Source organism: Nothobranchius furzeri, chromosome 16, assembly GCF_043380555.1.
Source record: "Nothobranchius furzeri strain GRZ-AD chromosome 16, NfurGRZ-RIMD1, whole genome shotgun sequence".
Lineage (NCBI taxonomy): Eukaryota > Metazoa > Chordata > Actinopteri > Cyprinodontiformes > Nothobranchiidae > Nothobranchius > Nothobranchius furzeri.
This window is the reverse complement of record NC_091756.1, coordinates 25,857,037-25,882,963: the sequence shown is the minus strand read 5'-3', so window position 1 is coordinate 25,882,963 and position 25,927 is coordinate 25,857,037. Positions and strand designations below refer to the sequence as shown.

Sequence of the window (25,927 nt, the reverse complement as noted above, 5' to 3'; positions counted from 1 at the left end):
CCAGGCTTGGCTCCAGGGTGGGACCCCGATAACCCTCCGGGCCGGGTACTCTGACTCCTAGATAGTTCATCCATGAACGATCCTCGAGACGAGACGGTACATGATAAAAGCGTATACCACTGTTTCCAAATGGACTTTTGACAAGAGAGGTTTTATCTTGGAAAGCTGTCTAAAATTTAAAAAACCATGCCCAAACAACCATGTTTATTTGCTCGTCAAATTTAAGGGCTGCATCGATATGAGTGACCACCTTATCTTAATACCGTGCCAAGGAAGCAAGATCAATCTCAACACCTGCTCCAGCTCTTTCACCAGGGCTGAGTACTATGACCTAAGTTTTTGACTCATTTAAATAGTGGAAGTTAGAGGCCATCCATGCCTTAACAGTCCAACAATGCAGACACAGAGCCTTCTGTATAATTGACTTATAATTGGCCAACATTAATGAATCTAGTCCAGGTTTTTTAAGAGTTGGATGAACTGCTTTTTTTAGAGAGCTCGGGACCACACCTGCAAGAAGGCTGCTATTTATAATTGACTCAATATAAAGGGCCAGTGTTGACAATGCCTCCTTATAGATTTGAGGTGGGAGAATATCGCAAGATGAGCCAGATGGCTTCAACTGACCCTAACCGATTTATTTAACTCAGACACAGAAACTGATTTAAATGTCTCAAGCGTTGCCCGGGGAGGCAACAGGTCCATAGCGACAGGTGGTGAGGCTGAAAATGCAGCTTGAATATTAGAAACTTTCTCCACAAAGTAGTGAAGGAAGTTTTACAATTTCCAACAAATGGGGACAGCTGACCAGATTCAGAAAAAAATCATCACTGAACTGAGCACAATAAGAAGGGTGCATGGATCTTGACAGTTTGATGCCACAATGTCAGGAAAGTACTTAATCCTTGCTGTCTTGACTGCATTCTAGTAGGCTGATAAAGAGTCTGTAAAAATATCCCGAGAGATCTGGAGACCATCTCTTATCCATTTCCTCTCCCCTCTCCTACAAACCAGTTTACAGGTCAGCTTATCCTCAGATAGCCGAGGTTTCCTCAGCTTCACAGGAGCAGTTTTATCCAGAATGTGCTTGCAAGTCAAGTCAAACTGAAGGGTAAACTCTTCAGCGTTGAGTGGCACTGAATGGAGCTTAAGCCCTCAAAGTATCAGCAAACTCAGCAACCTTAGCTATATTGACAGCCCAACAAAGCCTCATATTTACAGCAGGTTGGCATGCTAAAATGAAATTACACAAAATCGGTGAGTGATCAGAAAAACAGGACTCATAATCTCTACATTACCAACATGGAGACCAAGAGAGAGCACCAAGTCCTATGTCTGTGTGTTCATGAGTGGGACCCACTGTGACAAATGAAAAGAACTCCATCCATTTGGCCATCGGCTTATCTGGACAGCATACATGAATATGAAAATCACCAAGAATTAAGACGTGATCATACATCATGACGTTAAGACAGGATATCAGCAAAGTCCTTTAGAAAGTCAGCACTGAACTTTGGTGGGTGATATATCAGCGCCACGAGTAAGCAAGGAGACGGGCCAAGTTCAACAGGAGGACACAATTCAAAACTGTCATATCCTGCCATGTATCCAGGGCATTTACTATTGTATTTTTATTGTGTTTTTGTATTTCAGATACTTTTTAACACGGACAAATTTGTCCTTCATTCTCCTCCAACTCTTCTTGCACTTGCCACTTCTAAACCCATGTTTCCCCTCATTTCCGTCCACGAATAAAAGGCTTGATATATATCTTTAAACCTCTGGTCACTGGTGAATAAAACGTCTGTATCTTTTAGAATATTTCCACAAGGTATTGTTCAAGCTGCTCCATGTCTTCCTCTAAATATCTTTGGCTCTCTTTGTGTTTTTGAGGCACAATGGCAGTGCTGTAGAAAAAAGCAGCGTCCTGACCAATCACAAGCGTGCGTTCCCAATCTTGTTCGACAGGTGTTTAGATAAGTGAGCTTGACTCAGTCCCTCTTTGGGTGCCTGTTGGAGAGCCCTTGCAACGGCGGATAATGGCGTTGCATGTCTCTATAGCAGCACAGGTGGAGAAGCGTAAACTAAGCTTAAGCGTTGTGGTGTGACTACTTCGGAGGATATGGGTGTAAAGGGGAAATCCACATTGCTGTTTTAAAACCTTCAAATTTGTTCAAAGGCAACACTCCGTGTAGATGTTGAGAACTAATTGTGAAGGACTGTGGAAAGTTGTAAAAGTAAGTTGCAACTCCCTTCCCCAGGAGCCAGTATCCAGCATGTTTTAGTTGTTTCCCTTCTTAACCCCCCTATGAATTTGAATTAGTGATGTGTCAGTCATGAACAAAACGGCTCTCAGAGCCGGCTCAGTGACGTCACCGATAGGAGCCAGCGCCCTCATAGAGAAGCCAGCGTGAGCAGCTAAAAAGAGGAAAAATGTGCTTGGTGCGGCTGTGCACACATGTTGAATAAAAGAGCATTTGAAAGAATGTATATTGTAGATTAGTAATTCATTTTATGCACAGTTTTGTATCATTTCTGGTGATGAATTCATTTAAGAAACAACAAATGCAAGGTGCCGTTTGAGAGCCAAATGATATGGCTCGCTTTAGTGAGCCGACTCGTAAGAACTGGTTCTTTTAAATGAGCCGGAGTTCCCATCACTAACTTCAATCAGCAGGTGATTAACAGGCTTCTACAGAGCCGGATGAGCTGCTGCACGGGTAATTCAATCACTGAATCAAGTGTGGTGGAGCAAAGAAACCACTAAAACATGCAGGATGCCGGCACTCCAGGACCAGAATTGAAAAAGGAGCCTAAGCCACTTCTGCATCGCGGGTCCCCGAAAGAACGAAAAAATGAATGCAAGTCAACGGGGCTAAAAACGCTATTTTCTAATCCACTTTGCCTTACGCCCTGGATCACATATATGTTGTACTGCAATTTAAATGAAAAGTAATGTTGAGTGTTTCGGCCACGCCAGTCACATACTTTGAGATTTATCAGCTTGTAAAAGTTTGTAATTAGCATGACTACAAACCAGAAATCGGCACGTCATATTTATGGAGTCATCACATAACCTCCTCTCCCCTAGCGTAGCTGCTACTCACCACATGACCAGATTTATGGTGGTTCTTTCCTCCTGTGGGAAGTTTGCTGAACATACATTCCTTTTCCCTCAGTTTTCTCCATGTCTGGTCTTTCATGAAGTGCATTTGTGGTCCTGGACTTATTTTCACAAATAACCTAAAACAGTGGTTCCCAACCTTTTTCCCAAGGGACCCCGTTTTTTACCAGTGAAATTTTTGACGACCCCCTCCTATTCTCTCTTCCAGTACAAACAGTGTTAAGAAATTATAAAATTGTTCAAGCACATTTTAATATGCTTTGATTCAATAGATAACAGTAATAGTAGGCTCCAGTACAGAACAAAGTCATTAACAAAACCAACCAGAGCATAATGTGCTTGACAGTTTGTATTACTTTTCTGAACACATTGTTTCTTGTAAACACTGATAAATCAATCATTCCTTTCAATAAACGTTTGACACATAAAAAATACACTGAGCAAAATGTACTTAAATGTGTAACTGTTTATACTAGATTATTTACTGTAAAGGCTGTGATTAACCAACCAGTCCTATCTTTAATGAGCTTTTGACACTTGAAAATAAAACAGTGGGCTGAGCAAAATGTTCTTAAAAGTGTGTTACTTTTTCTGTACTAATTATTTCCTGTCTTAATATCAGTAAACTTTTCACTCATGAAAAAAAATGTGAGCAAAATGTAGGCTATAAACAAGTAATAAATGAAGTTTTAACCCCTTAAAGTGGAGAGGTCCTGGCGACCCACTGAGAGGCTTTGGCGCCCCCTTGTGGGGGTCGGGACCCCCAGGTTAGGAACCACTGACCTAAAATATCGTTCCCTGCGTTCGAAAATAGGCACATTCTTGGTATCAAAATGTGTCTTTAAAATTCATGGACACCATATGTGTCAAGACGGTCTTCAACTCCCACCTCCGGCAGAGCTCGTCCCGAGAGCAGTGGGGGACATTGAGTCCGAGTGGGCCTTGTTCCACTCTGCGATTGTCGAGGCGGCTGTTGCTAGCTGTGGTCGTAAGGTGGCCGGTGCCAGTCGTGGTGGCAACCCCCGTACCCGCTGGTGGACACCAGAGGTTCGGGGAGCCGTCAAGCTGAAGAAGGAGGCCTACAGGGCGTGGTTGGTCAGTGGGTCTCCGGAGGCAGCAGACAGGTACCGGATAGCCAAGCGGGGTGCAGCAGTGGCAGTTGCCGAGGCAAAATCTCGGGCGTGGGAGGAGTTTGGTGAGGCCATGGAGAAAGACTATCGATCGGCTCCAAAGAGGTTCTGGCAAACTGTCCGGCGCCTCAGGAGAGGAAGGCAGCAACTCGCTCACACTGTTTACAGTGGGGATGGGGAGCTGCTGACGTCAACTGAGGCTATAGTCGGACGGTGGAAGGAATACTTTGAGGAGCTCCTCAATCCCACCAATGCGCATTCCGAGGAGGAACCAGAGCTGGGAGGCCTGGGGATGGACTGTCCGATCTCGGGGGCAGAAGTTGCTGAGGTAGTCAAACAACTACACAGCGGCGGAGCCCCGGGGGCGGATGAGGTTCGTCCTGGGTATCTCAAGGCTATGGATGTTGTAGGGCTGTCATGGTTGACACGTCTCTACAACATTGCGTGGTCATTGGGGGCAGTTCCTAGGGAGTGGCAGACCGGGGTGGTGGTCCCCATCTTTAAGAAGGGTGACCTGAGGGTGTGTTCCAACTATAGGGGGATCACACTCCTCAGCCTCCCTGGAAAGGTCTACTCCAAGGTACTGGAGAGGAGGGTCCGATCGATAGTTGAATCTCAGATAGAGGAGGAGCAATGTGGTTTTCGTCCTGGCCGTGGAACTGTGGACCAGCTCTATACCCTTGCAAGGGTGATGGAGGGGGCATGGGAGTTTGCCCAACCAATCCACATGTGCTTTGTGGATTTGGAGAAGGCTTATGACCGTGTCCCCAGGGGCACCCTGTGGGGGACGCTCCAGGAGTATGGGGTGGGTGGCTTTCTGTTAAGGGCCATTCAGTCCCTTTACCAGAGGAGCGTGAGTTTGGTCCGCATAGCCGTTAGTAAGTCGGACCTGTTCCCAGTGAGGGTTGGACTCCGCCAAGGCTGCCCTTTGTCACCGGTTCTGTTCATCACTTTTATGGACAGAATTTCTAGACGCAGCCGTGGTGTGGAGTGTGTCGAGTTTGGTGGCAGGAGAATCTCGTCTCTGCTTTTTGCGGATGATGTGGTCCTCCTAGCTTCATCCAGCTCTGACCTTCAGCTCTTGCTGGGTAGGTTCGTGGACGAGTGTGAAGCAGCTGGGATGAGGATCAGCACCTCCAAATCTGAGACCATGGTTCTCGACCGGAAAAGGGTGGCTTGCCACCTCCGGGTCGGGGGAGAGGTCCTACCTCAAGTGGAGGAGTTTAAGTATCTCGGGGTCTTGTTCACGAGTGAGGGTAGGAGGGATCGGGAGATCGACAGGCGGATTGGTTCGGCGTCTGCAGTGATGCGGACGCTGAGCCGATCTGTCGTGGGGAAGAGGGAGCTGAGCCAGAAAGCCAGGCTCTCGATTTACCGGTCGATCTACGTCCCAATCCTCACCTATGGTCAGAGCTTTGGGTAATGACCGAAAGAACGAGATCGCGGATACAAGCAGCCGAAATGAGTTTCCTCCGTAGGGTGGCCGGGCTCAGCCTTAGAGATAGGGTGAGGAGCTCGGACATTCGGGAGGGACTCGGAGTAGAACCGCTGCTCCTCCGAATCGAAAGGAGCCAGTTGAGGTGGTTTGGGCATCTGGTCAGGATGCCTCCTGGACGCCTCCCCGGGGAGGTGTTTCGGGCATGTCCTGCCGGCAGAAGGCCCCCGGGTCGACCCAGGACACGTTGGAGAGGTTACATCTCCAATCTGGTCCGGGAACGCCTTGGGGTCCTGCCGGAGGAGCTGGTGGACAAGGCCGGGGAGAGGACGGCCTGGAGCTCCCTAGTTGGGATGCTGCCCCCGCGACCCGGACCCGGATAAGCGGAGGAAGACGACGACGACATATGTGAAACCCATAGCACAAAACATGTGGAGTTAGAAAATAAGGTTTTTAGCCCCATTGACTTGCATTCATTCTTTCGTTCTTCCGGGGACCCATGATGCAGAACTGACTTAGGCTCCCTATAGCCCTGGTCTGAGAAAAAACACTGTCAGGCGAAACGCTCGTCGGGTGTTACTAATGGAACACTGCAGCCGGCCACTAGGGGGCATTTTACCATACCATACCATTCCAACTTTATTTCTATAGCACAATTTAAGACACAGCGTGACCAATTCTGGTGCTTGTCAGCTTCAACTTTTACATTAAGTTACTATTTCTAGTTAAAAAGAATGCTGGCATCAAAACAAGGCTGAGGCAGGTCTGTCACAGCAGCAGCATCAGGTTACAACTGATTTATCTTTTTGATCAACAGAATTATACAATCTGGTGCAAGTTGTAAAGTTGGTAGTTAGATGCCTGGCTTCCCACTCTCCAGTGGGTCTATCAGTGTATGAGTGTGTTTAAAACATAGAAAAGGCACTTTGTATTCTGTTAAAGACCAGATGGACCAAAGACCAGCTGTGGAAATGTGCGTGTGAATGGGTGAACCTTCTTTATAGCGTAAGGGTGCTTAGAATGATCAAACAGTCCCAGAAATAAGAAGCGTATTCATCATTGGTTAAAGGCATAAGGGAAACCTCGACTGAATTCAGAATTCAGGTTCAAAAGTGGAACAGAGATTTACGTTATCAAAGGAACCAAACATGGATTCAATTCAATTCAATTCAAGTTTATTTATATAGCGCCAAATCACGACAAGAGTCGTCTCAAGGCACTTCACATAATAAACATTCCAATTCACAGTTCATTAAGCCAATCAGAAATAATGTTTCCTATATAAGGAACCCACCTCAAGACGGTTTCAAACTGAAAATGTTTTAGTTGCAACATTTCTGAAATTCCCCTAACTCACGTGAAAGCTTCTGTTTTCTTCCACATGTTGGGTTCTAGTCAGAGTGACCTACATTTGTGGGAGAAGCTTGATGTAAGCTCATCATTACATCACACAGCTTTAAAGTAACCGAGTGACAAACATCTTTATAAGAAAAAAATACGCCAGTAAGACAGAGCTGCTTGGAAAAGCAGAGAAGAGCTGCTAATTGACCCTTTAAACGTGAAGCCATGCTGCTCATGGGACCGACCCCCTTAGCCATTGTGGACAATAGAAAGACCATTTACAAGTTTGCAAATGGAGTTAAAACTTTTACGTTTAAACTCTATTGAAGCTATTCAAAATAAGCCAGTTTGTAGCCTTTTATCGCTTTGATTCTGTTGATTTCACAGTAAAACGGTAATAGTTGGTAGCACTAACAGGTGAGGTTGTTAACTCAACTTTTTTTTTTAAATAAGTTTGATAGATACCAAAAACAGGAATGAACTGCGGCAATCAATCAAACGGACTAGCAACCCTCAAAGTAATTTCAGATCTGCAGCAAACACGTTTTACCAGGTAAGATTAATGTTCATTTATTTCATGAAGAAGACGGAAACTGAAATGATGAATGTTTAAATTACTTATTTAGTATTAATAATCCTATATTTCATCATGGAGGACGTGCGTTACCGTCCACTATAGTGAATTGCGAGGTAATTATTTATTACAATAATACTGTTCCAATGTGTGTGAAAATAACATTATTTATTTTGCCTGATGAGGGATGCTGTTATGATATCTTGTCTCACCCCGGCGTGGGAATAGGGAGCCTAAGTCTCCTCCCTTTCCAGTCTGTTCACGGGTCCCCAGAAGAACGAAAAAATGAATGCAAGTCAACGGGGCTAAAAACGCTATTTTCTAATCCGCCTTACCTTACGCCCTGGATCACACATGTTGTACTGCAATTGAAATGAAAAGTAATGATGGAGTTTCGACCACACCAGTCACGTACTTTGACATTTATCAGCTTGTAAAAATTTGTAATTAGACTACACACCAGAAATCGGCACGTTGCATATGTGACGTCACCACATAATCTCCTCTCCCCAAAGTAGCCACTGCTTACCACATGACCAGCTTTTTGATGGTTCTTTCCTCCGGTGGGAAGTTTGCTGAACTTACAGCCATTTTCCCTCAGATTTGACCGTGTCTGTTCGATGACGTCACTTTAGTGACGCGCATTTGTAGTCCTGGACTTATTTTTCACACAAAACCTAAAACAGCGTTCCCCCCTGTTAAAAAATAAGCTCGTTCTTGGTATTCATGTCTCATTCATGTGTCTTTAAAATTCACAGACATCATATTTGAAATCCATGGCACCCACGTTTTCTGTTTGTGGTTGAAACTGTAGCTTTTGACGATAAATTAGGTACATTTTAGAGCTCCGGATTCAAATACACTTTAAGCCTCAAGCTGAAGCAGCTTCATCTGTTGAGTTTAAAAGGCAGCACCTAATCATTCAGTCTATTTTGTGCAATCTGTGAGATTAACCAGCTGCCAAAATGCTGCCACACTGAACGACCGTTAGGGCTTCTTGGTCAGTCGTCCTTTTCCAGTGGAACAGAAACACTGTTGTTCCAACTGCTTCCAGTGTATGTGAGGCCTGGATGTTTGGGTATTCCCCAGAACTAAATACTCAATCAACCTCTGTGGATGATGATACAATCAGATTTCAAACAACTCCCAATAAATCAACCAGAACCGAAGGGAAAATGGCCCCAGATTTTCTGTTAAGTTTGATACATTTCATTTGACAGATTGACCTCTATTAATAATGTATCCTCACTCTACATCCCACACATCTGATCCCCTTTATCTGTCAGTCCACAACAGAGGACACAGGTCTAAAAGTAAATACATGCTAAATAGTTTTCTTTCATCTATCCAGGGAAATTATTAGACCAGACTTTCAAAGCAAGTTTCAGTCAGGTTTTTAAGACAAAACAGTTTTCCCCCAATAAAAGAACTCCAGTGTTGGGTCAGAATGTGAACACTTCTGTACTGGTTTTACAAGAGGAATCGGGAACTCTGTGATGAAACTGTGGGGTTTTTGGAAAATTCTTCCAGCATCAAACTGTTTCATTTCAGGTCCAAGTAAAAGTCAGCGATTAGACAGTATCTTAATGTTTTTGGTGCAGTCACAAACTTTACGGTTTTTAACGGGTTTTTGAAAGTTTTGAGTGACGTCAGAGGAACTTCACTCATATGTTTGATACATCTGCAGCGGCTTCTATTAAGAATGAATGCCTTGTGACTCGCACTCTGAGGGAAAAAAGCTCCATGCACCAGTTTCAGAATGGAGAATTTAGCCAGAGGAAGCAGCTTCACACGGAAGGATTTGGAGTCTTATTTCCTGATATTTGGACATCTTGCCTCTGATTGGCTAACAGCAATGCGACTCTACTGCTGACTTTGTTTGCTCTGCAACGTTGATGTTTTATTTCCACAATTAACACAAGCCTGGAGAAGTTCTGCTGTGTGGTGGAGCTGTTAATGCTAATGGTTAGCTTCTACTAGCCGAGATGTTCTCTTTCCTAGATGCTGAACCAACAACAGCCTTCCTCGTCATGAGTCGAGATGGGTGAGTCCATGAATGTGACAGTGTGCTGTAGAGCCGTCAGGATTTTCAAATCCTAGAGTTTCACAGTCGATTTTATATCAGAAGCTGATGCAGGAGATAGGTGTAGATTATTCTCATTATCAGCCTGAATGTTAAATTCAAAGTGGCTGAAAAATAATAAGTAAAAAATGGTTTCTCAATGAAGGACCTCTTAGTTCAATACAAGAAAAAAAAAAAAGAAATTCAGCCAACCCTCGTGAACCTGGCACTCAGCCACTCTCAAATCTCTGTGAAGGTGACCTGATGGGATCTTGTCCCCATCTTCAAACTGAGTCGCCAAACGGGCATTACTTATTCATGTCCAGACCATTATGAGACAAGAAATATGAGTCTGGGAATCCTGGAACCAGACAGTTAAGTGGTTATTGCTGCACCTTCTTTAGATGGTATATTAGACCAAGTGTCCTGGCAAGATCCTGCCATGTTGTCCTTTTACAACAAGGCCACTTGCAGCCCTCTATGGTGTGATTCCGGCTAGGGATACGAGTGTGTAGGGTGTCTCGATTCTCAAGTGCGGAAGTTGATCATGCCCCTTTGGCACCCTTGACCCTTGCATCCTTCACCCCTTCACCAAATGTATTACCCACAATCCATTGCTGTGGGAAAAAAGTGCCTTTTCTGATGCAATGCTCCCTGTCTCAGTTTGGTGATTATTTGCAGACTTGTGTACTACACACTCAAAGCTTTACTGCACATCTCTTCCAAGTGCACTTCACAGAAGACCGTATGGCACAGGGCAAATAACCCTCCCACTGTCCTAATGGGTGTGACCCCGTGAGGAAAGTTGACCATTGAGCAGGATTGATGGTTTATCCCTTGGGTCCATGAGGCAGGGGTGAGGAGTGAGCACCACCTCATCCCTGCCACGTGGACCTTAAGGGATAAACCATCAATCCTGATCAATGGTCAACTTTCCTCGCAGGGTCACCCATAAAGACAGTGGGAGGGGTATTGGGATTGGGATTGGGATTTGGATTGGGCCCAACAGTTTGACAACTCTGGATGTTGAACTGAAAGACCCACCTACTCTTCCTCACACACATTAAGTATCAAATAACTCAATTACAACTAAATGCGTTGGAGAAATTAAAATTTGAACAAACAGCAGCAAGGTAAAAACTATGAAAAGAGAGAATTTAATACCCGTAAAAAGTATAACTGAGATTCTTTTTAATTTTTGTTTGGGATTTGTTTTCTGGGATGGGGCTTAAATGTTTACAGGAACCAGCCAATAGAGCTCCGGGAGTTGACGTCACTTCTCCCAGCATGCAACAGTTCAAATCGAAACGGCGCCATCTTGGCAGGCAGAAGCCCGCAGCTGGACTATTTGTTATTGTCAGAAAACTCAATCAAACGGGAAATATGGTAGATTCCTGTTGTGCCCCAGGATGCAGAACAGACGCGGATGACTTTTTCGCTTATGCAGCGACCGCTTTATATCAGGTACTTAAACCAACGTTTCCTCAACTGTGTATGGTATTTATTTTAAATGCTTTTATTACGATTCTTAGTGGGCTTCCTAAACTTATTTTGGCGTGGCTTTTTCTGTCTTATTACTCATAGCAACAAGTAAACGTCATGTAAAACGTTGCCTCGTGAGTTCTGCGTGCTGCCGTTTACGTGTTTTATGATCACAGCAATTAACCAGCTAAGCTGTATTTAATTTTTAAGCAATGGTTGATCAATTGTCAGATCAACATAAAAAGCACTTTGGATCTGTCTCACCGAGACAGATCTCAGACAGATCCTGAGACGCTCCTGCCTGACATATTTATTTTATTCACGGAAAACAATCAGACTAGTGATTTCTCTTGGTGTTCAGTTTATACATTCAAACAGCACAGCACTGTATTTAAACTACTTACGTGTAAACCTGTTATTTGTCCATCCATCCATCCATCCATTTTCATCCACTTATCTGGAGTCGGGTAGCGGGGCAGTAGCGTCGAGAGGCCCAGACTTCCCTCTCCCTAGCCACTTGGGCCAGCTCCTCCGGGGGAATCCCAAGGCGTTCCCCGGCCAGGTCCGGTAAGAAGTCCGCTCCGACAGCTTCTGGCGTTTTAAAAAAGTATCCCAGGGGCACGGTAAGGGTCGGAGATGTTTAGTCTATTTAATTTCTGACTATATAAAACGATTTCTTCGGTTTTAAAGTGTGAAGTAAACTCCGACAAAGTAAAATCCAAGCCGATCCTGTTCATTTTGTTTACATTTGTTGCCTGCCAACATGGTGTCTACTCTCTGAGAGTCACATGACGTCCGGAGCTCTATAGAGGGGTGGTTGTTTGTCCAAGCTTCAACTTGTACGTTCAGTTGGAATGTTTTTTATATATCGCGAATGGAGCCCCTCCTGAAATACTATAAATTAAACCACGCAAATGTGGGTGAAAAAGCAATGACATGTATACTTCGTTTCACCAGATGAAGTACTTTAAGTGCCGTCTTAATAGAACCCTCCGGACCTGATGAGGAACACTTCTTGCACCTTCCTCAGAACAATAGGACAAAAAACTGAGCCCTCTTGTGGCGGGCTGCAGAATATGTTTTAAGCCACGCCCTTCCACATAAACAAATGAACCATTTTCCTAAAAAATAAAAGTACATCTGATATAAGTGCTGACTTCTGTTGAATGACACAGTTCTTGTATGACTGAATAGTTTCTGAAAGTTTAGTTGCGATTAGTCATCTGAAGCCTAAAACACATCATGACTGTGAGCAGGAGAGTGGGCAGAACCTTCAGCAACACGGGTCAACTGTTCACACTCCGGGTCTAAAAACACAACATGGGTGTGCTTATGAATGGGACATTTTGTTTTCATACAAAAGAAAAGGAGATTGAGACACAACATCTTAATTCTAAACCTTTACACTGCTGTCAACGTTTTACAGCGTCATGCAACAGAAATAAAGCCTCTGAAAAACGAAAATGAAAAAATATGAGCAAAACTTAAAAAAAAACAATAAAAATTCTTCAGAAATCTAGAGAATAACTGATCAAAACCACTTAAAAAAAAACACATAGAAAATTTAAATATGCCTATCACTGGACGAAGCCCCTAATGTGTAAGGACATGATATCCTCAGCTATTTACACACCCTGGTGAGCACAAGTATTGGGTGACAGAGTATTTTGCAGATGGTAGTAAATAAAACATCACATCTTGTTTGCACTAATAAGTGCTGCTATTGTAAGTTGAAATCACAGATGAAATGTTTATTTAATGGTTCGCTCTATCCTCATCGAAACCATTACATCAAATTTCCTTGAAATTTGTTTATATGGGTCTGAGGTTCTATAGCTGAGTCCTATGTGAGTAAAGCCTTGTGGTTGTGTTGCTTGGCTCTTGTGGATCTAGGTCACCACACACACACACACACACACACACACACACACACACACACACACACACACACACACACACACACACACACACACACACACACACACACACACACACACACACACACACACACACAACTTCTCTCATAATAAACCCAAAACGTCCGTTTATAAATTCTCACCAGCCGCTATAGGTACACCTGTTCAACAGGTTACAGCAGACATCACATCAGCCAATCACACGGCAGTGACTCAGACATCTAGATGTCAACCTGGTGAAATTCAGATGCACCATCAGAATGAAGAAAGGACGTTCGCAGGGTCGTTGTCTGGTTGCATTGTTTAAACCCCACAGCCTTCTGAGCAGTGTTGCTGACCATGTCCATCCCTTTGTGACTACATGGAACCATCTTCTGCTCCAGCAGGATCATGCACCACGCATGTCACTGAGCTCAGATCGTCTCTAACTGGTTTCTAGAACATGACCATGAGTTAACTGGACTCCAACCAGCTCCACAGCCACCAGATCTCAGTCCAGTCCAGAACCTTGTGGTGGATTGGGGGAATCTCATCCTGGATGTAGCTGATGATGTCACGTCAGTATGGACCAGAACCTCTGAGGAATGTTTACACCACCTGTTTTGACAGGTTCTACATCATGAAGGACTAGGGCAAATCTGAAGGCAGAAGTTGGTCCAAGCTGATACTAGACACGCTTTTTCACAACAAAAGTCACTTCAGAGCACACGTAAACAGATCAGTCTAGTGATTGCCTCTATGCCTTCCAATTTCACTAGCACCACAGGTTCTGGAGAGCTGCTCTGCTACAGCCGGTCCTCGCTGGAGCTCCAACCAGAGAACAGGAGTGGTGACGGGCTCAGCTCCAAGTTCTGGGCGTTCAGCCCGTCCTGGAGCTTAAGAGGCCACTTAATGATTTACTGCCATATCAGTGAGGACAAAGGAGAAGTACAAAAGTGAGGGATGAAGGAAATGTAAAAGAGATGGATGTGGAGGAGAAAACAACTCGGAGAAGTGAGTTGCTGTCATCTGCAGATCATTTAATACCCATGCAGCAACAGATTGTGGTTTATCACCTTTGATGAAAAGCAAAACAAAGACACAAAGGGAAGAGTAGCTGAGTGCCCCCCCCCCCCCCCTCCAACACACACACGCACACACACACACACACACACACCTATGATGGTTTTATAGAGCAGTTTTAATCCAGAGTTCAGCCTCGCCTTATTCTAACAGAAATGATCTGTTCAAACCCTCATTAACACAAATGGACGCGGATCTACAGACATGTTGACTTTATTCCTCTCATCTGCCTGGACCGGAGGCACCGGGGCACCGGTCCGGGGAGACGAGCAGCGGGTCTCACCTGGGTTGCCGCAGTCAGCGCATGTTTGGTTCCCGGGTCTAGACAGCACGTCCTGCAGCCGCAGCGCGTTCCCCTCCGGCTCCAGCGCCATTTATCCTACCTGCCTCGCCGCGGTGATGGAAGCAGCCTGGCCAAGAACATCCGACAGACAGGCCTGGCTGACCGATTGATCACCTGTCACGTGCAATCGGAGCTGGACCGGAGCGAGCCGGGCGGAACGGAAGAGACTGGTGCGTCCTCTGTCCCTGCTGGTCTCTGACAGCTTCAGGTCTCCCTGACTACAACATAATCATGACTCCCGTAGAAGACCTCCTCTACCTCCCTCACCCGGCTCACGATGTTCAGGGGAAGTGAGACATCTAGCGGCGAGTGTTTAAAAACACACCGCCACCGCCAAAAGCCTGCGAAGTCAAATGATACTGTTTCTAATTGAACTAGTGAAATGTGAGCTTTAAAAACAAAGTATCACTGAAATAACATCAATAAATAGGAACTCAATTATCTCATCATCTGAATGCCATAAATGTGCCCGAGTATGAACCAGGCTCTGAAAATACTAAAACATTCAAAATTAATAAAATGTTGGATGTTTATTTTATATTTGATAATAATAATAATAATAATAATAATAATAATAATAATAGTTATTGATATGATTATTAAACTGTATGTTTAAACATTTTCTGTCAAAATTTTAATTTAAATTTATTAAATAAAAGTAACATTTTGTTCACATTTATTAGTCGACTAATTTGCAATAGCTATGTTTTATCTTTTAAATTACACCTAATACAATTTTGGGTCTCAGAAGGTTAAAGTTAAATTTAACATAATCTAACAAGACCTTGGCCCATGAAAGGAAATAAAGTTTAGCCAGAACTTCGGACACAGCAGCACCATTTTGTTACAAGGATTTATTTCCCTGTCCCTAAAAAGGAGACGCGTCTGATCATCATCATCAGTGACAGTCGCTGTTTCTCAGCTGGTATCCACCCCCGTACCTCCGCAGAAGCGCGTGCTAAAAATTCCACCCTAAACTGGTTCTCCAAACATGATCACTTACAAGCCGGAATGCACTCGAGTTATGTTTAATTAGCAAACACACACAGATCATACCATGATGAATATTAATGCGTCTCATGTCTGAGTTGAGATGCGTCCTCATCTCCGCTGTTGCGCGGCTGGCCGACTCTCCAAACCCCCAACCCCCCCCCCCCCCCCCTCTCTCTCTCTCTCTCTCTCTTTTCCGGACCCCTCTCTGGGCCCACCCATTGCACCGACGCACGTCGGTGGCTTCTGTAACCTGTCCAATTGTTTTTGTGTGTAATGGGTAATTATACAAAAATCTCATTTTATCTCATATCTTTTCTAAATACTCTAAATAAATAAACAGACAAACCACAGTTAATTCGTTCTACTTTGTCCCGTTTCACCGTTGATAATGTGTTTTTGGTTTATTTATGAAGAACTCGTTCCTGATGTTAAGCTATTCTTTTATTCAGTTTTGTGCATCAAATAAGTCCAACAGCTAGGCTAGCTGTCAGAATTCACCATTATTTATTTTAAATTTTATTGCATTTTGTCTTTTACGTTTAATGTTTATGTAAAATCTGATTTTGTGGGGGGAAAAAAACGATCGGTCATCAATGTGGTTGTTATTGATTAGTAATGTCTGCTCACACAGCAGCTTTCAAAACAATGTGTCGTCATATTAATGCGCCGCTAGAGTCATACCCAGTCGGTAAAAAGCTAATGGATTCTTTTTCTTTTAAATAAAACAAACAGCAGATAAACATGTCTACTGCCATGAATTTCGGCTCGAAGGCGTTTAAACCTCGAGCTCCAGACAAAGGCTCGTTCCCTCTGGACCACTTCGGTGAGTCAGGCCGTCCTGTTCGGTGGTTGTCGGTGGTACATGAAATAACACTTTCACGAGTTTTCTGTTAAAAATGTTAAACTTATTTTTACACGTGGACTAAATGAAATAAAATGTGTACAAATGCTTTTTAATACGTTGGTTTAATTACGTAACTTTATACAAGTATGTTAAATGGTCGTTGTTCCTATTGTGGCAATACGGGAGTGGTCTATGACCTGTTGACGCCAGGTATGGCAATTGTATCTGCTCGAGTGCAATTTCATTAACAACGCCACCATGGGAATTTCACCCAAGGAATTAAAGCATGTAGATTCATTCCATTTAATTCAGACAGAGACGTGGTTTCAGGAGTTACAATTCATGTATTTTAGTTTATTGAAAATAACTGCTTAAAAGACATTTAAAAAAAACTGGCCATGTAAAATATCATAAAAATGCTAAAATTAATGACAACAGGAACAGAACCAACGAATTTAAACCAAACAAAAATATGTTCACAAGCAGGACTGAGGCTAGTGATGGAGGCGGGTGACTCGGGGCAGAGAAGCCCCAACCAGCAAAAAAAAAAAAAAAAAAAAAAAGAAAGAAAATATAAATGATTCACCCCCGGCAGTGAGCGTTCATACCAACGTGAGAACCCAGCACCATCACACTCGCACACGGGACCACCACCTCCGAGGCCACACCCCACACCTCCTGCCTCAGCCTGCACAAATAAAACAAAATTAAAAGAGAACTGTATAAAATCTGTACGACGTTGATCAGCTGTTCCTCCTCCTGGACTCCAGCCAGCAGTAGCGGTTTTAGGCACGGGCAGACAGGGCAGTTGCCCGGGGCGGCATTTTTTCATGACACAAAAGGGGCGCACAGGCGCTGATTTAAAAGAAAAAAAGAAATCTGCGCCGCACCGAGGTTTTCTCTTATCGGTTATATGACAGTGTCTGGATTGGAAACAGCGAGTTGGCGCCCCCTGCAGCTGCAGGCGCTCCTGCTGACCGAGAACGTTCACGTGCTCCGTGTGTGTGTAAGAAGAGGAAGGGGAGGGGTGTGGCGGGGGAATTCACCTCTGCGTCTTTCCAAATGAAAAGCGCGGTTAGGGGCTGAATCAACTGTATTAACATGGCTAAAGTCAATCTTGATGTTCTTCCATTTAACGCACATTTCATTCATAATATCATAAACACAGGCCTATCGTTCTTTCAGGTGTTTCTGAATTGTGTGAAATGACCAAATAAAAAAAGGAAAAACAAAACGATCGAGGTCAAATTGTTTAGTCCTGACTAAAGGAAACTTATTGAGTCAAGAGCCAAACAGAAGAGATGAACATAAAAAGGCTAAAACCACCAGGTGCCCGATTCAGGAAGAAAAGAGGAGATGATGCATGTTTGCAATTTTTTGAACCAGGTAACTGGGATTTTAACGGTTAAATTCGGTCAACTAGTTGCTAACAGAGCTAATAGGGCTGAAATATTGAAACGAATATTCAAATGGTTCGAAAAAATTCATTGAATCGTTTTTTACTGATTCAAACTAGGATTTGTTAAATGCTCGCTGCAGCCTGTGGCCTGCGTGAACAACAACACATGTTGATCATGTTCACATAATAATAAATAAAACAACTCTACAAGCAGAAGAAAACTCCCCAGTCACCACTAACTATCCTATTTATTTATTGCAGATGCCTGCACTGATTATTTTTACATGATTTGTTCTGTAAAAATTGGCATTTTTGGTAGTCTACAGTTTTTTATGTTAGTTTAAATTACAATTTCAGAGGCCATTCTAAAATATTATAGATCATGATAAAGATCTATTGGAGATCTACCCCAACTTTTGGACTGCTCTGCCAGTCACTGTGGCTCAAGCTGAGAGGAGCTTTTCAAAACTTGATCAAGTCATACCTGAGGTCAACTATGTTTCAGGGGTGGCTCACTCACCTGGCTCTGATTAGTATCAATCACTCAGTAGGGGAGCAGATTTCATATGATGACATTATTGATGACGTTGCATCAAGGTTAGGTTTTAATTTTAGTTTGTGTTTTCTGTTTTAAGTGCAATGCTGTAGTGATTATCTTTAGTTTGTTATGTGTGAAATATTTTTGCTATTTAGAATATTTATTATATATTATGTTCATATATTCTTAATATTTAGTTATTGTTTGTTTTTGTATATTTGATTCTATATATTTTGATACAGTATATAATGTATATTGCTTTACATTCTGACAACTTCATAGTAATTAATGTAAATATGTGCAACTTAGAAAAATGAATGTTCAATAGTCGTTCTAATAAAACAAGCCTGTTTGTAGAAAACATGCGTGTGTTCGTGCAGGTGGGGTGGTGTGGCGGTGGGTGGGGGTGGGGGTGGGGGGGCGCACAAAGGGTTCCTCGCCCAGGGAGTAATTCCATGTAGAACCGCCACTGCCAGCCAGGAGCCAGGGGAACTTCCTTCAACCAGCTGATTTAAAATGTGGTAAAGAGAAACCAGACGAAACAGCGGCGCCTCCGGCCGGACCACGGAGGAATCGGTCCTCCCGCTAGTAACGCCTGAACAGAAGGGAACTCTCTGCCCAGAAGCAACGAGGATTCAGCAGGCAAGCGATGACATTAGTGATGTTACCTGTGACACGCAGGATTCGAAGCTTGTATCACCAAAACGAACCACCGCAGAGCAAAGCACTGTGTCGGAGCTTGATTTGTTTACTGAAAGTCACGTGACCAATGAGCAACGATGCTTCATTCACTCTTCCACCCACGTGACCGCTTCACACGTTGTTTCAAATATTTAAAGCAACGCAAACCGAGAGGCGCAAGTTTATGGCAAGCCGAATGAAGATTTATTCTGATATCAGGATGTCAGCCAGAATTGTCATGAACATGTAAGCCATTTCTGTCCACTAGTTAACTAGTTAGCCATGTTTGTGTCAACTAGTTAAATAGTGACAGCCTAAATGTCAACTAGTTAACTAGTAAGGCCTAAATTCTCTCTAGTTAACTAGTTAAAATGTTTCATATCTTACTAGTTAACTAGTATTGCTCAGTGTGCTCACTAGTTAACTAGTGTGCATTTATGTCTACCACAAGTTAACTAGTGTGCACATTTTGACCCTCACTAGTTAACTAGTGAGACAAATACCTTCAAGTAGCTGACTGGTATGCATTTCTGCTTTTACTAGTTAACTAGTGAGCAGTTTTTGTGTCAACTAGTTAACTACTGAAGCCTAAATGTGTTCACTAGTTAACTAGTGCGCATTTCTGCTGTCACTAGTTAACTAGTGGGCACATTTTCACCCTCGATATTTAACTAGTTGACACAAACATGGCTAACTAGTTAACTAGTGGACAGAAATGGCTTACATGTTCATGACAATTCTGGCTGATATCCTGATATCAGAATAAATGCTTATTTGGCTTGCCATAGTCTTGCCATACAGGTTTGTATGACCTGACCCCGGGTTTCCACGGGAGCCGTCAGCAGCACGTTACTGCAGCAGCACGTCTTGCTCGCGTAAGCTGCTGCTTGGCCCTTCTCACGAGAGGCGAAGCAGCAGGGGAGCAGCTGTCACCGACAGGGCACGAAGTCACACGAGTGACTTCGTCAGTAAACACAACAACAAGCAGGAGAAAACTAAAGCATGGTTTGTGTTTTATGTTCTGTCCGTTTTATAATTGCCAATACGGACCTGAAAAACAAAGGAGACCGCTAGCTAGGTGATAACTTCTCACGGGGACGCACAGTTAGTAACATTTTTTAAAAGTAAAGCAACCGGAAGGCAGTACGTTCTTTATTCTGAAAATCTCTGTAGCTTCTCTCCATTTCCGCGTTCGATTTCCTGTCTTTCCTTCCCCAAAAATGTCGAACTTGACCCGTTTCAGAGGCGTCGCGCGTAGAAAATAGATCCGGCGCGTAAAGGCCGCGACATGCTGCTCCTGAGACGCGGCCGACTCGCGCTGCTGACGGCTCCAGTGGAAAAGGTTCTGTTGACCACAGCGGTTCCTATCAGCAGCTATGACCTGCTGCTGCAGTAACGTGCTGCTGACGGCTCCCGTGGAAAGCCGGGGTGAGATTGACGGTTCAGGATTCAGTATTCAGTGATTAAACACCGAGTCGCAAAAATGGACCCTGTAGCAAAAAGAGGGCGTTCTGAGATGTGGGAATGTTTCAATTTAATCTCTCCAAATAAGGTTTGAAAATGTATATGGTCTAGTCTGGTAAATTACCTTTATACTTGGTGCATATTGTAGGGCTATATCTTTTAGACCGTCTGTCATTTTCCTTTAATTAAATTAAAATCTAGTTTGGTATGATTTTTCTTCTTTTATTGGTAATTAATATAATAGTTGATGAGCTTTTCAGTTTGGTTGTACATGTAATGGAATTTAGTATGTCCTATCCTTATGTGAATTTTCTAATCTTCATTTTGTTACTCTATTTCTAAAAAAGATACATAAATTGAGCTAATTATTCCTGCCTAATAATCCAATAGAAATGTGAAAAGTAAAATATTTGAATATGTAGAGAATGTTAATATGTGTAAATTAGATATATTTCATCACGTATCCCATAAAAATAAACATTGTTTCATTTCAAGTATTCACACCAAGAAAAGCAATTTTAGTATATTTAATGTAATGTTCAAATTCAAGATACTATTATATGATCCTGAGGAAGCTTTTTAATGCTTTATTTGTCCATAAAGTTCAATACACCATTCATTTTCAGTAGAATTGGCTGACAATACAATGAAATACAAACATTAACCAGCAGATGTCCTCCCAGAGTTTTGAAGCATTGAACCTTGAACCTTTTTTCAATACAATTGGATTGTAAAGCTTTGTTGGTTCAAAAGGCTTCACATCATCATCACTAGATGACATCACACCCAACACTGACCCAAATGCCCAAGCACGGTTGAAGCAGAGCCGATCGCACCATAAACGCAGCCTGAGGACACGGGCTGGCAGCACCAAAACGCAGCGGCATAATGGCACCAGCTGTTTCCCGAACCTACTTATTTACCGGAAGAGCTCCCCTTTTATAGCAGCAGCGCCCTCCTATGTACGGAGGGCGTACTGCTCTAAACCAATAAAATTGGAGCATGCGTTTCATAATGCTACACTATAACAGGTTCTAGTTAATATTGTTGATAAATGTGACAACAAACAAGAACATTGTAGAGTTTCTCTTTTATAACACATTGGTTTCAAAAGCACGTGAAGCAAATTGCTGTTATCATTAGTAACTTTAACTGATAACAGCTTTGAAATAGTTCCATTAAAAACATGATTTGTTCCGTTCATCCTGATCTTGTTGAGACACAGTACCAGGCAGGATCCATCCTCTCAGATGATGTTCATATTTAAAGTGTTGAGCCCTTTTATTATTTTCTGGAAGACTCCATCTTGTTTATAGAAGACACTTTTATTAAATTTTGAATTTCACTCATCTGGTTTGGTTGAAGAAAACAAAGAACACCATTAAATGGAACCTAGCATTCTTCTAAATGAAGCTTTTGACTGAAGATCAAATAAAACACAATGTTAGCAGAGTGTCGTCGTACGCAGCGGTCGATCCAAATATCCCAAGCGGAGTCCCAGGTTCAAAGGTAGGAAATAAACGATAGATAAAGAGCTTCTTGTTTCAATGGGCTTTCACTGGCGCTAGCACCCTTGCAGACACCAATGCTCCCCTTTTATTGGTGCATCTATAAGGTTAAAGGTCAACACACATGTCTGTCATTGGTTACCTTATTGTGACAGTGTGAGCGTCCTGTCACAGTGACCCGATTGATCATGAGCCCTGGCTACTTGGCCAAGGGGATGTCCCTTTGGCTGACTGGTTAGCGCGCGTGACTCTCACTCGGGAGTCTGGGTATCGAATCCCGCCCGGGCCCTCGTTTCTCCACCTTGCCACATTATTATGATGTCATCCTCACTTCCTCTTTTGCCCTTTTCACAATAAAAGCATTCGTATTTACAGATATATACACACACATGCAACATACAAGAGGGCATATTGTACTGATGCTTAACACACAAGATTCAAATCATTTGAGTTTGAAGCATCGACATATAAAAAGGATGGACATAGCCCGCCCATTGTTCCGCAGGGGCAGGTTGATGCCAAAAATAGGAGGTTCCCACCACTGACTTTTTTGCTGTGTCACATGTCACGTCACCCCCAGACAATCCAAAATGGGTGTTATAGAAAGAGGTGGAGCTGAGGGCGGGACTGTCTACCGGCTCTGGGAGCGTCGACTCGGCCCCTGGCTCCGTGTCGTGCTCTCGGCCGTAGACAGGAGGGCCGACTTGGCTACCAGCGTTGTGACGACAAGGAGCCGGGAGCCATGGTGACACTCTCAGAGCTGGGAGCGTTGACAACGGCAGACTCGCGGATCTTTCAGTGCGGTGGAACAGCTAAGTCCGATATCTCTGCTGTGCTTGGTCAGATATGAAGCTCTAGTTCTGGTACCCAGCAGCCACACCAACACGTTGTATTTCAACGATGCAGTGCTATGGTAAACACACAGAATTTCCCCCCATTCAACCAGCAAACTATTAGCCAAAGAAATGCTGTTGAGCGACTCAAAAGTGCAGCAGCGTCAACTAAAAGAGCTGTGGTGTTCCTGTGGTCTCCCTCAGAGTTCCACAAGTGACCAGCATGACTACAGCCTTGCATGGGAGTCAGTCATCGCGTCCCCACTGCCCTGGGAGAAGGGAACAGCCAGCCACCTGCTCTAGCAACTGTTCCCGGGCAGGAGACAGGAGAAGCCGGGCACCCGCTCAAGTTTCTCATGCAGCCCCTCTAACATGTTTGACCAAGCAGTTAAATGGCACAGCATTTCCTCCATTCAACCAGCGAGATAAAGTACAGAAATATCATTTTACTTACTGATAAAAAGAAGCAGAAACTGCTTGGATGATCTGCTTGTGCAGTCAGTATAACCACAGCTCGCCCTCTGTCCAAATAATTCCACAATTACATCCAAACACACAGAGGACACAACTAAAGTTCAGAGAGTCAAAATGGCTGAACATCTGTCAACGTGAGGCCTTGTTTTGAAATTGATGAGTGGAACAAATCACTAGCTGTTAGCTGACCAGTCCTGTCTGATGAAGTGTTCCCCTGAACAGAGACGGTTAAGGAATGTACAACAGGCACGGTAGTTATTTATTTAAAGAGGTCCTTCACTGAGAAACCATTTTTTAGTTATTATTTTTGATACTGATGGTCACTCTGAGTTTTTCATGCAGGCTGAACATGAAAATAGTCTCCTACACCTATCTCCTGCATTAGCTTCTGATAGAAGACGGTGAAACTGTAGGATTAGCAAATCCTGACAGATGTACGTCACACTGCCACTTAACACTCATGGACTCACCCATCTTGTCTGGTGACGGGGAAGGCTGCTGTTGGTTTAGCGTCCAGGAAACAGCAGAGAACGTCTTGGCTAGTAGCAGCTAACCATTAGCATTAGCAACTCCACCACACAGCAGACCTCCTCCAGGCTTGTGTTGTTTGTGGAGATAAAACATCCACGGTGCATAGCGGACAGAGTCAGTGGCGGAGTTGTTGTTAGCCAATCAGAGGTGAGATGTACAAATATCAGGAAATGAGACTCCGAATCCTGCCGTCTGAAGCTACTTTATCCTCTGGCTGAATTCTCTGTTCTAAAACTGGTGTACCGGAGCTTTTTTCTTTGAGTATGACTTACGAGGTATTCATTCCTAATAGAGACCACTGCAAATGTATTAAACATGAGTGAAGGTCCTCTTTAAAATGGCCAACATGCCTGTTTAAGACCAGCCCATCTACCACAGCTTGGACACCTCTGCACACCTGGCCCTGATGTAGTTACCTGGTTAGAGTCTGAGGCTGATTTCTGGTTAACCTTTGTTTCAGGAGAATGCAAAGCCTTCAAGGAGACGTTCATGAAGTGTCTGAGGGAGAACAGCTTTGATAACTCCAGGTGCCGGCTACAGTCTAAAAACTACCTGGAGTGCAGGATGGATAAGTAAGAAAACCAGAGCACTAACTCTGTTATCACACACTGACTGCTAATGTGCCTTCTTGTGTTTTTCAGCCAGCTCATGGCCAAGGAGCCTCTAGAGAAGCTGGGGTTCAGGGACCTGATGGATCCTCCTCCCAGCCCAGAGGCTCGAGGCTCTAAACCTTAACACGACAAATGGACACATGTGACCTGAACAGATCCAGGAATTAGTTGTGAATGAGCTGATGACACGTGTCCTGCTGAAGCTTTAGGTAAAGAGACGCTGAACTGAGACTGTGAAAACAAACTTCTACAGACTGAGAAAGTAAACCCCAGGAGGACGGTGGCCTACGAGGTCACAGACCGTAATCCGCTCATGTTCCACACTAAAGGAGATTATTTAATATATGCAGATATCTGAAAATCAACAGGTCTGGATGCATTAGTCAGACAGAGAAAGTTCATCTTTAGGGGTTAGTTCTGATGATGCCCCAGTTTGCTGTGGTGTGTTGAATGTTCATCAGACACAAATAAAGTCATATTGTCTTTTGTACGTTCGTTCTGTGTAATCTGTCAAATTCCATTGCTTGGTTGTTTCCTAAAGACAGCGTGGTAAAGATTTGTTTTTAACTTTTAGGCAGACAAGTTTCGGCTAACACCACCGACGTTTGTTTTTGTACACGGCTGAGATTAGCATATATCTATATGAGATTAGCATTTATCTATATGAGATTAGCATTTATCTATATGAGATTAGTTTATATCAGACCTGGGCATTTTACGGCCCGCGGGCCACATACGGCCCTTTGGTTGACTTTGACCGGCCCGCGTAAGGTTAATTGGAAATTACAAAATAAATGTATTTTCTCATTTTACCTCATGCATGGGCTAAGGCTGCATTGCTTTTATTTTGAAGTTGTTTTTTACGTGCACAATGTGCCCGCGATTGACATGGTGATTGTAGCCCCAGAAATGTCCGCTCATGCAAAAAAAAAAAAAAAAAGAAACGAAAGAAAGATGCCAAATGCAGGATTTTCAACAAAAATTGGACTGATAAGTATTTTTTTACTAAAGTCGGAGGTAAAGCCGTGTGTTTGGTTTGTGGGGAAAAGATTGCCGTGTTGACTACAATTTGAGTCGGCATTACGACAAGAAACACTGGGGAAAAATACAAGAACTTGTCTGATGCTGAGAGGGCACGGACATCCGAAGCTTTGCTAGCAAATTTGCAAAAGCAGCAAGGCTGTTTTACTAAGCTTCACACATCCAGGGATGCAGCAACCAGGACCAGCTTTGTGATATCCCACAAAATAGCTAAAAACAGCAAGCCGTTTTCGGAGGGAGAGTTTGTCTAAGAGTGCATGGTGGACTCCGCAGCACTAATATGCCCTGAAAAAAGGCGCATTTGAGCAAATCCCGCTGTCCAGGCGAACCGTGACCAGGAGGATTGAGGACATTGTGGGGGACCTGGAGCTTCAGCTGCAACGTGAAGTGGCAAGTTTTGACTTTTTCTCATTGGCCTTAGACGAGAGCTGTGATGTCCGCGACACAGCCCAGCTGCTCGTATTTGTTCGGGGGATAATGGAGCTCACAGAGGAGCTGGCAGCAATGCGGTCGATGAAAGGGACAACGACAAGGAGTGATC

At 43.6% G+C, this 25,927-nt stretch overlaps 2 protein-coding genes across 5 annotated transcripts in view; one reads left to right on the top strand and one right to left on the bottom strand.

Moving 5' to 3' along the window:
• LOC107388258 (arf-GAP with dual PH domain-containing protein 1) overlaps positions 1 to 14,726 on the bottom strand; it is a 42,370-nt gene extending 27,644 nt beyond the window's left edge. For 2 of the 4 annotated variants that reach the window (XM_054749006.2, XM_054749007.2), the window contains exon 1: positions 14,410 to 14,726. Coding sequence is in view for 2 of the 4 variants with exons in the window: in XM_054749005.2 (XP_054604980.1) it covers positions 14,410 to 14,500 (91 nt within the window). In the remaining 2 variants the exon portion in view is untranslated. The remainder of the gene's footprint in view (positions 1 to 14,409) is intronic. The other 2 variants (XM_054749005.2, XM_015963705.3) reach the window with 2 other exon arrangements.
• A 1,371-nt stretch (positions 14,727 to 16,097) lies between these two features.
• On the top strand, positions 16,098 to 24,833 carry cox19 (cytochrome c oxidase assembly factor COX19). The gene is made up of 3 exons (XM_015963707.3): positions 16,098 to 16,285; positions 24,195 to 24,306; positions 24,376 to 24,833. Exons 1-3 carry the CDS (start codon positions 16,204 to 16,206, stop codon positions 24,467 to 24,469), a joined length of 288 nt encoding a protein of 95 aa, XP_015819193.1. The 5' UTR covers positions 16,098 to 16,203; the 3' UTR covers positions 24,470 to 24,833.
• Positions 24,834 to 25,927: the final 1,094 nt, after the last annotated feature.

Excerpts from the sequence above, each read along its gene's own strand:
- cox19 (XM_015963707.3), top strand. The coding sequence starts at position 16,204 with ATGTCTACTGCCATGAATTTCGGCTCGAAGGCGTTTAAACCTCGAGCT. Across the intron at positions 16,286-24,194 it reads GTTCCCTCTGGACCACTTCG|GAGAATGCAAAGCCTTCAAG; the intron begins GTGAGTCAGGCC and ends CCTTTGTTTCAG. Across the intron at positions 24,307-24,375 it reads CTGGAGTGCAGGATGGATAA|CCAGCTCATGGCCAAGGAGC; the intron begins GTAAGAAAACCA and ends TGTGTTTTTCAG.